This window comes from Lolium perenne, chromosome 6 (assembly GCF_019359855.2).
Source record: "Lolium perenne isolate Kyuss_39 chromosome 6, Kyuss_2.0, whole genome shotgun sequence".
NCBI lineage: Eukaryota > Viridiplantae > Streptophyta > Magnoliopsida > Poales > Poaceae > Lolium > Lolium perenne.
In genome coordinates, this window is record NC_067249.2 from 44,610,977 (window position 1) to 44,625,153 (window position 14,177).

Genomic DNA, 14,177 nt, shown 5'->3' on the forward strand with positions numbered 1-14,177 from the left:
AGAATCAAGTACCAAAAAGTCAGCAGGATATTTAATCTTACCACATAGAACTTCCACATCTCGAACAATACCAATTGGAGAAATAGTTTCTCTATTAGCCAGCTGAATAACCACATCAATATCTTCAAGTTCACAAGAATCAATTTCGTGCATAATCTCCGTGTAAAGCTCATAAGGAATAGCACTAACACTTGCACCGATATCACATAAACCATAATAGCAATGATCACCAATTCTAACAGATAGCATAGGAACACTAACTTGTTTGGGTTTATTAGGATGTGAAACAATATTAGAAGCATCTTCACAGAAAATAATATGACCATCCTCCACATTTTCAGTCACAAGATCTTTAACTATTGCAACAGCAGGTTCAACTTTTATTTGTTCTTCAGGTTCTATAGGTTTCTTCTCACTTTTATGAACCGCACTATTTATAACAGAGTACTCCTTCATTTTAGCAGGGAAAGGAGTTTTTTCAATATAAGCTTCAGGAATAATATGATCAACAGTTTCAACTACAACGCATTTATTAATAGATGAATCAATTTTATCTTTATACGGTTCATGATACTTATCAAAATTCTTCTTAGGCAATTCATAATGAGAGGCAAAAGCTTTATAAAGATTTGCAGCAACTTGAGAATCAAGACCATATGTAGCACTCATATTACGAAATTTATCAGTATCCATAAAAGATTCAATGCATTTATAATCATAATTTATACCTGATTCTCTATCTTTGTCGATCTCCCATCCTTCAGTATTTTCCTGGATCCGATTGAGAAGGTCCCTTTTAAACTCTTCCTTATTGCGCGTGAATGATCCAGAACAAGAAGTATCCAGCAAGGTCATGTCTTCAAAAGAAAGTCTTGCATAGAAGTTATCAATAATAACATTACCAGGAAGCTCATGAATGGGGCATTTGAGCATTAAAGACTTCAATCTCCCCCAAGCTTGGGCAATACTCTCTCCATCATGAGGCCAAAAATTATATATGCGGTTCCGATCCTTGTGAATTTCACTTGGAGGATAGAACTTAGAGTAAAACCGGGGCACAATATCATTCCATTCAAGAGAATCCCCATTATCCAGTAATTTATACCAATACGCCGCTTTACCAGACAGCGATATAGAGAATAGTTTCTTCCTCACTTCATCCATAGCAATACCTGCACACTTGAATAAACCGCATAATTCATGCAAGTACAATAAATGATCTCCAGGGTGGACAGTTCCATCCCCTGTATAACGGTTATTCACTACACGTTCAATAATTTTCATAGGTATTTTATATGGTATTCCTTCCTCACCTGGCGCCTCATCCACTACCTTTGCAGTAGTAGTGGATTTCCCAAATAAGCATTCTAAAGGAGATCTCTCCATAATGAATTATGGCAGCAGGCAGAAATAAAATCAGCACAAACAGTAGATATTTCCCTTACCAATTCCACTTACCAATAGCGCTTCACTCCCCGGCAACGGCGCCAGAAAATAGTCTTGATGACCCACAAGTATAGGGGGTGTATCGCAGTATCTTCGATAAGTAAGAATGTCGATCCCAACGAGGAGCAGAAGGTGTTGACAAGCAGTTTCGATGAAGGATTCACTGTAAATGCTCACAGACAAGTATTCAGGGGTTTTTGATGTAACAGATGAATAAAGTATGAGTAAGTAAAGTGCGAGAGTAACAATTGCAGCGAGTGGCCCAATCCTTTTTAGCACAAAGGACAAGCCGGTTTGTTTACTTATAAAGACCAAACGTTCTCGAGGACACACGGGATTTTAGTCTAGTGCTTTCGCTACATACGGCTAATTAATCTTCATTGTTATGATAAGTGTTGTGTGGGTGAACCTATGCTAATGTACCGCCCTTCCTAGGACTAATACATACTTGTGATTATACCCCTTGCAAGCATCCGCAACTACAAGAAAGTAATTAAGATAAATCTAACCACAGCCTTAAACTCTGAGATCCCGCTATCCCTCCTGCATCGATATACCAACGGGGGTTGAGGTTTCTGTCACTCCGGCAACCCCGCAATTAGCAAACGAATACAAGATGCATTCCCCTAGGCCCATAAAGGTGAAGTGTCATGTAGTCGACGTTCACATGACACCACTAGAAGAATAACACCACAACTTAAATATCATAACATTGAATATTATTCAACTGTAGTTCACTACTAACATTTAGACTTCACCCATGTCCTCAAGAACTAAACGAACTACTCACGAGACATCATATGGAACATGATCAGAGGTGATATGATGATGAATAACAATCTGAACATAAACCTTGGTTCAATGGTTTCACTCAATAGCATCAATAACAAGTAGAAATCAATACCGGGAGAGTTTCCCCTATCAAACAATCAAGATCAAACCCAAATTGCTACGGAGGTGACGATGTCCAGCGGTGGAGATGGCGGAGATGATGGTGGAGATGATGGTGATGGCGATGGAGATGATGTCCAGCTCGATGACGGTGACGATGGCGTCGATTTCCCCCTCCGGGAGGGAATTTCCCCGGTGGATTTCAGCCGCCGGAGAGCTCTTTTCTCTCTGGTGTTCTCCGCCCCGCAGAGACGGCTGTAACTCTTCGTGAGGTACATTCTGTGGCTTAGGTCTTCGGGACGAAGGATTTCGCGAAGAAAAGGAGGCGAAAGGGGCTGTGGGGCCCCCTCACCACAAGGTGGCGCGGCCAGGCCATGGGCCGCGCCGGCCTGTGGTCTGGCCCCACCTTGGGTCTTCTCGGCTCCCCCTTCTGGCTTCCTTCGTCATCTGGAAAAATAGGATTTTTGGTATAATTTCCTTCCACAGTTGATCTTCCGAAATATTGCGTTCTGACGGTGCTTTTTCCAGCAGAATCCTGGCTCCGGTGCTTGATCCTCCAATAATGATGAAACATGCAAAATAGATGAAATAACATAAGTATTGTGTCCAAACATGAAATATATCAATGAATAACAGCAAATTATGATACAAAATAGTGATGCAAATTGGACGTATCATATACTTTTTTATTTTTAGCATGATTTTCAGGTTCATCTTCAACCTCTTCTTTATCAGAAGCATCATTCTTATCATTATCTTTATCTTGTTCATTACCACTTTCAGTTTCAGCATCAGAAATAGAAATACTATTAGGATCATTAACATGCTCAAAGGATTCTACAACATTTTTATGTTTCTTCTTCTTTTTCTTAGAAGGAGCACTAGGTTCAATTCGTTGAGAATCTTGTTGAACTCTTTTGGGATGCCCCTCAGGATATAGAGGATCCTGAGTAGAAACACCGCATCTAGTTGTTACTTCATAAGCATGTTTTTCTTTAGAATTATTTTTTAACAAATCATTTTGCACTTTAGTGAGTTGATCAATTTGAGTTTGAACCATATGAAAATGTTTAACAAGCATCTTAACATCATTGGAGGTTCTCTCCACAATATCATGCAAATTACTAATAGCTTGAGAATTTTCCATTAAATGATTCTCTACTCTCATATTAAAATTTTCTTGCTTAACAATATAATTATCAAACTCATCTAAGCATTGTGCAGGAGGTTTCGAATACGGAATATCTTCCCTAGTAAAGCGTTGAAGAGAGTTTACCTCAATCATGGATGAAGGGGGAGTTATCTTACATAAATCTTCTATGGGAGGTAAATTCTTCACATCTTCAGATTTAATACCTTTCTCCTTAAGAGATTTCTTGGCTTCCCTCATATCTTCATCATTTAATTTAATTAAACCCCTCTTCTTCAATATTGGTGTCGGAGCTGGTTCAGGTGTAGTCCAATCATCATGATTCCGGCCTATTTTAGCCAATAATTCTTCAGCTTCGTCTGGAGTTCTTTTCCTGAAAACACCACCAGCACAACTATCCAGGTATGCCCTAGACTCAATAGTTAGTCCACTATAAAATATAGCAAGTAAATCATGCTTTTCCAAATCGTGTCCCGGTCGAGCTCTGATAAGAGAGCAAAATCTTGCCCAAGCTTCAGGCAATTTCTCTCCATATCCCTGGTCAAAACTATAAATTTTCTGCAAAGCAACATGTTGAGCACTAGCAGGAAAGTATTTCCGAAAGAAAACATCAAGCAAAACACTTGGGATATCAATAGAATCAGGAGGCAAACTATTATACCATGTTTTAGCATCATCCTTTAATGAGAAAGGAAAAAATTTAGCAACAAAATAAGTACGCATCTTGATATCATCAGAAAACAAGCTACTCAAAGTAGAAAGTTCATTCACGTGTTCTACGGCACTTTCTTTTTCAGTACCACAAAAGGGTGTTTTCTCAACAATAGCTATATGAGATAGATCAAGAGAAAAATCATAATCCTTATCCTTAATGTTTATAGGAGATGTGGCAAATTTAGGATCAGGAGACAGTTTATATCTAACAGTATGTTGTGCAGAAACTTTTTAATTTTACTTGCATCAATAGTAGCATTGCATTTATCAATAAAATCATCATCAAGTTCCACATAATCCTCATCAGGATCATCACTAGAGTATTCAACAGACTCAGGTGAATTAACAGGTGTAACAATATTTTCATTAGGAGTTTCAGTATTTTCAATTTGTCTAGACCTAGCAATTGTAGCATCTAGAAAAGATCCCAATGAACCACTATCATCAAGCACAGCAGAAGCATCATCAAAATTATAAGAGTTTTCAGATTCAGCAGAAGTACCAGCATGTGAAGCTTGTGGTGGTGAAACAAGTTGACTTATCACAGATGGTGAATCAAGAGCAGCAGAGGTACTCAGAGTTGTACCTTTTCTTGTAGTGGATGGTAATATGGCGACTTTAGAATCGCGAGATTTACCCATGATGGAGAATTTGCAGCGAACAATATCAATCCAAGTGAACTTCCAAATAAAGCTATGCTCCCCGGCAACAGCGCCAGAAAATATTCTTGATGACCCACAAGTATAGGGGATCGCAACAGTCTTCGCGGGAAGTAAAACCCAATTTATTGATTCGACACAAGGGGAGACAAAGAATACTTGAAAGCCTTAACAGCGGAGTTGTCAATTCAGCTGCACCTGGAAACAGACTTGCTCGCAAGAGTTTATCAGTAGTAACAGTTTTATAGCAGTAGCAGTAGTGAAATATCAGCAGCAGTGTAACGAAAACATCAGTAGTGATTATAGTAAACAACAAGATTAAAATACTGTAGGCACAGGGATGGATGAACGGGCGTTGCGTGGATGAGAGAAACTCATGTAACAATCAAAGCAGGGCATTTGCAGATAGTAATAAAACGGTGTCCAAGTACTAAACAATCCATAGGCATGTGTTCCGTATATAGTCGTACGTGCTCGCAATGAGAAACTTGCACAACATCTTTTGTCCTACCAGCCGGTGGCAGCCGGGCCTCTAGGGAATCTACTGGAAATTAAGGTACTCCTTTTAATAGAGCACCGGAGCAAAGCATTAACACTCCGTGAACACATGTGATCCTCACATCACCGCCTTCCCCTCCGGTTGTCCCAATTTCTGTCACTTTGGGGCCTCGTGTTCCCGACAGCGACATGTGTATACAACTTGCAGGTAAGATCATAAAATAATGAATATCATCATGAAACAATAACATGTTCAGATCTGAGATCATGGCACTCGGACCCTAGTGACAAGCATTAAGCATAACAAGTTGCAACAATATCATAAAAGTACCAATTACGGACACTAGGCACTATGCCCTAACAATTTTATGCTATTACATGACCAATCTCATCCAATCCCTACCATCCCCTTCAGCCTACAGCGGGGAAATTACTCACACATGGATGGGGAAAACATGGTTGGTCGATGGAGAGGCGTCGGTGGTGGTGATGGCGATGATCTCCTCCAATTCCCCGTCCCGGCGGAGTGCCAGAACGGAGTTTCTGGTCCCGAGACGGCGTTTCGCGATGGTGGTGGCGTTCTGGATGGCTTCTGGCGATTTCGACTTCCCGTCTCGCGTTTTTATATCGAAACCCTTAAATAGTCCAGAGGGGGGCGTCAGAGGCTGGCCGAGGCGGCCTCACCATAGGGCGGCGCGCCCCCCTCCTAGGCCGCGCCGGCCCATGGTGTGGAGGCCCTGGGCCTCCCCCTGGCCTGCCCTTCTGGCTCCGTGAATCTTCTGGGAAAATAAGCCCTTTGACATTAATTCCGGGGATTTTCCTGAAAGTTGAATTTCTGCACAAAGACGAGACACCAGAGCAATTCTGCTGAAAACAGCGTTAGTCCGTGTTAGTTGTATCCAAAATACACAAATTAGAGGCAAAGCAATAGCAAAAGTGTTCGGGAAAGTATATACGTTTTGGACGTATCAGTGGGTCTTAAGATTGACGGTCCGCCTATGTGCCTAGCTATCAACGGTAACATCGTCTCCCGTTGAAAATTATTCCTCCCTTATAAAACTGCAAAGTGTTAAAACGGATGATTGATCCCTGGTGGTCCGAGGGTGCCACTACCCTACTAACCATTTAACTATAGGTTAGTTCTCTAGGTTATGTAGTCGTAGAAAATGTCTAGGAGGGAAACGCCTAGTTGAGTCAGTGTGCCACATTGACCTGACCACGAGTCCGACCTGACAAAGCGACGGCAATGGCTAAACATGGATAAAATCTAAAACAAAGTCGGTTAAATAAGATAATTTACAGAAGTTTCCTAGACATGTGGTGAAGAAATACATAGAAAATGGAATTCTCTCTACTATCTTTCATGTTAACCGCTCCCTCAATGAAGCGGCACATATTCTTGCTAGGATCTGTGATGTTTCTAGTAAAGGTTTTATTTCTAGTTTAGCCACAGAGTGTATCTAGAAGACTTTTTGTATTAATGCTATGTGATCAATAAAATAATATGTTCTCTCAAAAAAAAAAAAAACAGCTTGAGAGCATGCGCTCGTAAGAGTAACAAAATGTTTTCATGCCGAGGCGATAACTCACATTTGGGGCCACGTGTCACCTCTTTCGATGGCCAGTGGTCACCGTCTCGTCACCGTCCACATGGAAAAATTAGACAAAAACGTAATTCTCAGATGCATATCGTCTTCCTGCCCGAGTACGCACGGCGTTGCTGCGCATCTCAAACGCTAGCTATTCCATATATGGATAACGCCGGCCAGCCCGCCGGCCGGACGAGATCACGACGTACACGTACCCAGTTCTCAGTAGCGGAATCACTCAAATTCCTGCATTGTAAAACGGTCGATGGAGCCCTCACCGGGCGCACGCGCGACACGTACGTCCGCCCCCCTGCCGCCATTGATCGTCGTCGCCGTCGCGGGGCGCGCTCCGGCACCGTTCTAGCTAGCTCATTAAACCGAAAAGGCGCGCGAGATGCCGACACGCCGGCGCCAGCGCGCGCTGCGACACGCCCCGCATTAACTCCCTTTGAACACTCGGTCACTCGCTCGTCTCGGCTTGACCGGCCGGGATCTGGCGCCATCGCGCTTGCCTTTCGCCGGAAAGCTACCTCGAAATCGTGCATGGAGATCGGGCTAGCTCCTCGACTCGATCTACGACCCGTCATCTCGAGGAGGCCGCGACGACGACATCCGTTTCCAGCTGCCGTACGGTCCATGGCAAAGCCGGTCGTCCGTGCGAGTATAAATACGGCTTGCCATGAGCCCTCAGGTCACCACACGGAAACACGTACTGACAGTCCAGCCAAGGCACAGGCTAGCTCTTGCTTGCAAGCCTAGCTATCTAGCGAGACACATAGCTGTTTCAATTTGCGTGTGACGCGCATGGCGAAGGCGCAGGTGGCCGCGAGGTTCGTGACGGAGGTGGCGCCGCCGCAGCTGGTGTCGATCATGCGCCGGAGGAAGGTGCCGAGGAGCCTCGACACGATCGCCGAGGACGACGAAAGGGAGCTGCAGCAGCTAGCCTGCAGCGACCCTCGCCATCAGGCCGCTACCGCGGCGGCATCTCTCAAGAGGGCATCGCCGGCCGGCACCCGCACCGGCGGGTTCATGAGGGAGCTCAGCAGCTGCTTCTCCAGCAACGTCGTCAACGGCCAAGCGGCCGGCGGCAGCTGGGAGGGCCGGCACAAAGGGCACGGCCGGCGAGACGTCTATGCACACCAGCTGCATGGAAACTAATTAAGCTAACGAACAAGCTCTCGGTACTGAACTCTGGTGTCATGCACACCAGCTGCATGTTTGGTTAGCTAGCACCATGCCGCCTCTCATGTGTAATGTGCTCCTTCCAAGCACATTTTTCATGCGTGGATTGTTTGACTCGCAAGATTGGATTCTTTTGGGAACTTTCTTATTAATTCTTGTGTATTTAACTTACCGATTAGTTTGTGTCCACTCGAACCTCGTGTAACTATTTCTTTGTTTTACTGTGGTGTATCAAACACTATTTTGTGTTAATCATGCATTTTTGAATCAACGACATCACCTAACTATTTAGTTGCCAATGCAAACATGGTGAATTATTAGTCAACAGTTAAAGAAATCAAAGGTCTCGAAAATCTTACTCATGATTTAATCAAATACGATGTGAGAACTTAATTTGTTCGTTGCTACTATCAATTAATCATGCCTAAGTAGGGTTTTCATATATTATCTCCCTTGCACCATGTATAAACAGTGGAACACCAACATAGTAAACTTTTATTAAAACTTTGCTATTCATTGATAAAGCTATGTTCCAAATAATTGCTATGTTAAACTGTGATGCACGCATAGCGCAAAGTTTTTGTCAAAGTCTTTTATCGTTTCTACACTGCGTTTGAGTTGTTTAAGGACAAACAATAAGCTAAGCTTGGGGGCGCTGATACATCTCAAATGTATTACGTTTACAAATACTTTTCTCGATAATTTGCTCCGGAATCTCGCCATACTTGAGTAAAATTGTTGAATCTGATGTTGTTTTTAGCAAAAGTCTTATTTCTATCTGTTTTCGCAAGAAATAAAATCGAGAAAAAATACCACGAAAGTTTTTCACCAAAACAAGGGGCCTGGAGGTTTGGAATCACATGAGACGGGCCACGAGGCCCAAAAGAGGACAAGTGGCACGCGCCCCGCTCTACTGGGTGCGCCACCCGTGCTATTTCGGCCATGGAGCATCGCCTCGGCCTCCCCTTTGGTGTAGCCCCATATATACCCAAAAAACCTAGCAAGAGCTAGTACATAACTAAAATCTTGGTTCCAAACCCTTATCCCAAGTTAAGTTGAATGTTTCGGACCTTTTTGAGAGGCCTTATGAAAACAAAAGAAGAGTTTTTCGAACGAGGTTCCTTCAACGTTGGTCACGGCGAGGAAACTCTTTTTGGGAAAGAAACATGGCTAGGGAACACGCCTTTGTCTCTATAATATCCGGAGGCCAGGAAACCAATCTAGAGTTTTGTCCCCTCGCATGTGATGTCGCCTGTCTGCTCCTCCTCCGGTGGCCTTGGGGCCTTGGAGGTGTGGCGGACCACGGCCTCTCGCCAACGGGGGGAGGGGGTTCGTCCTTTGTTAGGTTGTTTTCAGTGTCTTCTTTGGGATGGTGAGGTGTCGCCTACATACTGAAGTCAGAATAAGATCTTCCCCGTCCTATCCCCGCTCCGATGGTGCTCTTAGCATCGAAAGAGAGTGCTTGGAGTCGTGTGCCCATGAATATCCTAAGATCCGGTCGTTTTTCGTGTTCGTTGGTGGTGTTTCAGGTTAGTCTCTTCCTATCTACGGTTGTCATCTTTTGCGACGGTTGCTGCTCTGGTGCACTGATGCTTTGGGGTCTTAGCACGATGACTTCCCATGTGTCGACTACAATGGGCTCTATTACGACAAGCTTTGTCCGGCTCTGGTGATGGAGGCCGGGACAAGGACATCGGCGCGCATTCGGCTCGCTTCAGTGTCTGTAGTCGTCGCTAGGTGGTTCAAAGACCTACTTGTAGTTGTTTTTTTTTTACTTTTGGGTCCGTTTATACTACTATTGATGATTATTTAAGGGCAGCGCTAGGAATCGGTCTCCGATATGGGCTTTCCATTGGACTTGCGTTTGGCCGTGCGATTGAAAGTATACTGGACGTCAGATGTAAGCTCGCGTGACTATAGGAAACTAACTCCTCTTTATTTGGAAAAAAATATACTTCATAAGGTAAATGTGGCGTGGATGCTGCCAATCTCACCTGGTAGTTTCCAACGTGGGTTTGACTTCTTCCGTTTACCACTCCTAATTGCAGTTTTTTGGGAAACTAGCTGCTGCCTTTTAGGAAACAAATTCTTGATTCTAAGGAAAGTAATTAATTATTTTAGTTTGGTGCCTTAGACTAGTCATAGTGGAGAGTAACATAGAGTAGTAACATGGTGCATGTTACTACCTCATGTTACTACCTCCATAGTGGATAGTTACTTATATGTGATGTCATGAATGTTATATTTATTAGATTGTAAACTCATCTTGTCTTGAGAAATGTGATATTATGGTAACATAGCTAGTTACCACCCTACTCTCTTTCTTCATTTTTTATCATGCCATGTCACCAAAATGTCTTGAGATGTGTGATGTTACTAGCTATGTTACTCCCACTATGAGTAGTCTTATGAAGCACACTTTGTTTCAGATGTAATTCAACTTTGCATCCTAGGAACTGAAATTTACTTCAAACACAACAACATTTTGTTTTTTACTCCACTTTCGCATAAGTAAATATTCAAACTTTCCATTATATGTAAGCAAAGTAAGCTTCATGCACATCAAATTCATGTTTCCATACACTAGACAATTTGTTTCCATGTGAATCAATTACAGAAATATTCATATACTTTGCTTCCTTCCGAAACACATTTTGATTCCAAAAAAAAAACTTACTTTGCTTCCTTCTGAAGCATATTTTGTTTCCAAAATCTTGATTTGAGGAGAAAAAAGCGTGCTTCAGCTTAATATAAATGCATTTCTTATGTAAGAGATATTGTTCCAAAAACATCACAATAATGCTTCCATCGACTACAAAATTGCTTCCATCAAATTATATATTTTTCCCTTCTAGATCAGTATGACCATCGCCATGCATACTTTACATGTGCTTCAAACAAATTGGATAATGTTCTGAAAGAATTTAAATTTTGGTCCTATCAAATGGAGAACATGCTTCGATGAACAAATTGGAAACTAGCAATATAGGTTTTCCATTGTTCCCGCTATTCACTTCATACATAGAGGATTACAATTGCCCGCATCAGCTATGTTGACGTAGTAGCCGGTCATCATCCTCACGTCAGTCGAACAACCAAGCGACGAGGCGCAAGTGCGGTGAAGTTTGATTCACGACATGAAGCATCTAATTTATAGTGTAACAAGAAACCTATTGTTGCTTCTTTAGCAGCTGGGGGAGATGAAGATGAAGATTGCACCGCATGTGAGCTTTCATCTACAAAATAAGAAGAGACCTGCAATAATATCAGATCAGTTTCAGGAGAGGGAATGTGCATGTAACAAGAAATCATGAAATTTGTGCTATGTCAACTAAATATAACTAATCTTTAGTGGAAGCATAAAAATTCAAATTGGAAATCAACAATTCTTTACCAGCAGCATACGGGTGTATAATTGGGTGATGTGCAAACCAAGTGGTAAATATCATTCAAGTATCAATAGTTTTGCAGTTTATGGATCTAAACTGAAATAAAAAAAAACGAACTTCGATGGGTAAAACCTATGCCAATGAAAAAATTGAGCCGCTGCCAGGGCGGTGCACACTGGGACATGCATGCTGCAGCGGCAACCTCCTGCCACCACCTGTGAGCCTCCCAGTCGCCTGAAGTGGCCAGCCCTTTGCTGGTGAAGGGCATCGTGCACTGTGGTGTGTTACACGAGCTGGCAGAGAGAAGCGGCACGCCGTGCTAGAGGAGGCGTATCAGAGAACGGCGATGAAGCGCGGCCGCCGTGGAAGGAGCCTCCGGTCCACTTGTTTGGCCGGACTGTAGCTGGTCGACCGGGCTAAGCCACCACCACCGACCTAGTACGCTGGCCGCCGTCAGTCAGGGATCCCGAAGACGATTTCACCCGGCCTGCCGAACAGGTCGATGCAGGTGGAAGCTTGGGTATCAACGTCCGATGGGAGAGTGTGGCGCGACGGAGCGAGTTGAGGTGTGGTGTGGAGACCATAATCGCGCCGGCGGCGGGGCAGCACATTGTGTCGACCAGGGGCTCGATTTGGGGAGGCACACGGTTACCAGATGGAAATTTGGGAATTTATGTGGGGAAAGGGCGAGTTTAATGGACCAAATATTACGGGCTAAATTTATTTTCTGTGGGAAGAAAAGGATCTCTCGACGGTGCGATGGCAATAAGATGGACGGTGTAGCACCGGTCCGATCCTCTGTTTCCCATCGGGCTCTGATACATAGTGTTTACCTTAATATATTGGTAGAATTTTCGCAAAAAAAACATAGATTTTACGCAAGCTCCTACGGATAATAGAGGGGAAAGATGGATTCATTTATGTACCCAGTTAATTAATTTCCAATTGTCTACACAACCTAATGTCTTTGTTTGGAAGCTAACAACATTATTGGGTATTTTTATGGTCAAATTATTATATATAGATTACATGAATGATCATTCAAAGCTCCTTTGCAAATACACTTGAAACATAAAAGTGCCACTTAATATTGGAATCTTCATGTGGTCCGTTCATCGTGAAGATTTCTTCACACAAGGTAATTTAACGAAAAGAAATTGGCAAGGGAGTATAAGATGTTATATTTGTGATCAAGACGGATCAATATAATGTCCATTTGCGAATGTGGCATATAGTTCGTGTGGCATTTAATATTATCCATCACATTAATATAACAAATTTGTTTGGGAACTAGTTGACAGGGTTACAAAAAAACAAAGTGAAAATTAGAGTTGGTGTTTGTGCTTCACTTCGAACACTCGGAATGATTATATATTTGACAATGTAAAATTGATTTCTTTTGTGTAGGTAATTCTGTTGGCTTCGCATTTGATCCGCACGTGATCCTTCCTACAACCAACAGAGAAGCGCAAGGTTTAGATATTGGATCACGAGATTTATACATCTAATGCAGCTGGCATTTTTATCGTAGAGTAACATGTTACTGTAGAGTCACTTCATGTTTTCTCTCCTTTTTAGATAGTTGTTATGTATCGATCCTATGCGACCCATGATGAAATCATTTTTAAAAATTAAACTTCAATAAAGCAATAAAAACCATCATAAAATCACCACATTTCTAGCTAAATGTTGATTTTGGTATCACTTTGTGTTTTAGAGGCAAAAAAAAACTACCACATTTCTTGCCAAGACTTTCGTAAAAAATACTAATTGTTAATTGATAACAAATTGACACGAAAAATGGTAGGTGGGGCCCACCTGTTGTTTTGTTGATGTGGAGTGGGACCCACTTGTCTGCTCGTGACATGGGTATGCCATATCGGGTCCAAAACATTGCCATCCCTGGTAAAAACTTAGGAAGGAATAGATGAAAGCCCACGAAAAAATTCTGAAGAATCTGAAGATATGACGTTAGGAAAGCTAAGCCCATATCGAGTGAACCAACTTGTAATGTAACTCAACCTCGAGGTGGACTCTGAGACCTAGCCCGCTATATAAGGGCTGGGAGGAGCCACCGAGAGGGGACAGATTGAATCATACGAGACACCCTATAACCCTAGTTCTACATTAATTATACGATCTCGGCGATTCACCCTTGATAATAATATCCGTAGGCTACCTAGTTTGGCTGATCGGTTTGTTGATTCGCCAGTGTTCTCCTTTCTAGAAACCCAAATCTATCATCATGGGCATTGACAAAGTTAACCCTTTGTCAGCTCACCTTAAAAAAATGGAAATGCCTATAGAAAAGTGGGGGGAGACCAGTTCCTTTTTTTTTCCTTAATGTGGATATTTTGGTTTTCTAAATATGGCCAGAGAAGTGGGTTCTAGGCCACGTCAGTAAATTGGCACCGAAAGGGGGGCCCCACATGCCAGTTTTCGTGTCAATTCGAGATCAAGATTTTTTGTGAAAATCTTGGCAAAATGCATCGTCTGTAGTACGCCCGCTCGGGTTGGAGAGTACATATTCAAACCGATTCCCTCACAAAATCCATCTCTGGCCCTGGATTTCTGCAATAAATAAAAGCCGCACGACCGCACGCCCCAACCCTCCTCTAGCGTCGCGGCCATCGTCTGCGGGATCCTCGGATCCTCTTCT

At 42.8% G+C, this 14,177-nt stretch overlaps 1 protein-coding gene across 1 annotated transcript; it reads left to right on the top strand.

Moving 5' to 3' along the window:
* Positions 1-7,649: 7,649 nt before the first annotated feature.
* On the top strand, positions 7,650-8,212 carry LOC127321019 (uncharacterized). Its single transcript, XM_051350071.2, has one exon. The coding sequence runs from the start codon at positions 7,752-7,754 to the stop codon at positions 8,103-8,105; it is 354 nt and encodes a 117-aa protein (XP_051206031.1). The 5' UTR covers positions 7,650-7,751; the 3' UTR covers positions 8,106-8,212.
* The last annotated feature ends 5,965 nt before the right edge of the window (positions 8,213-14,177 follow it).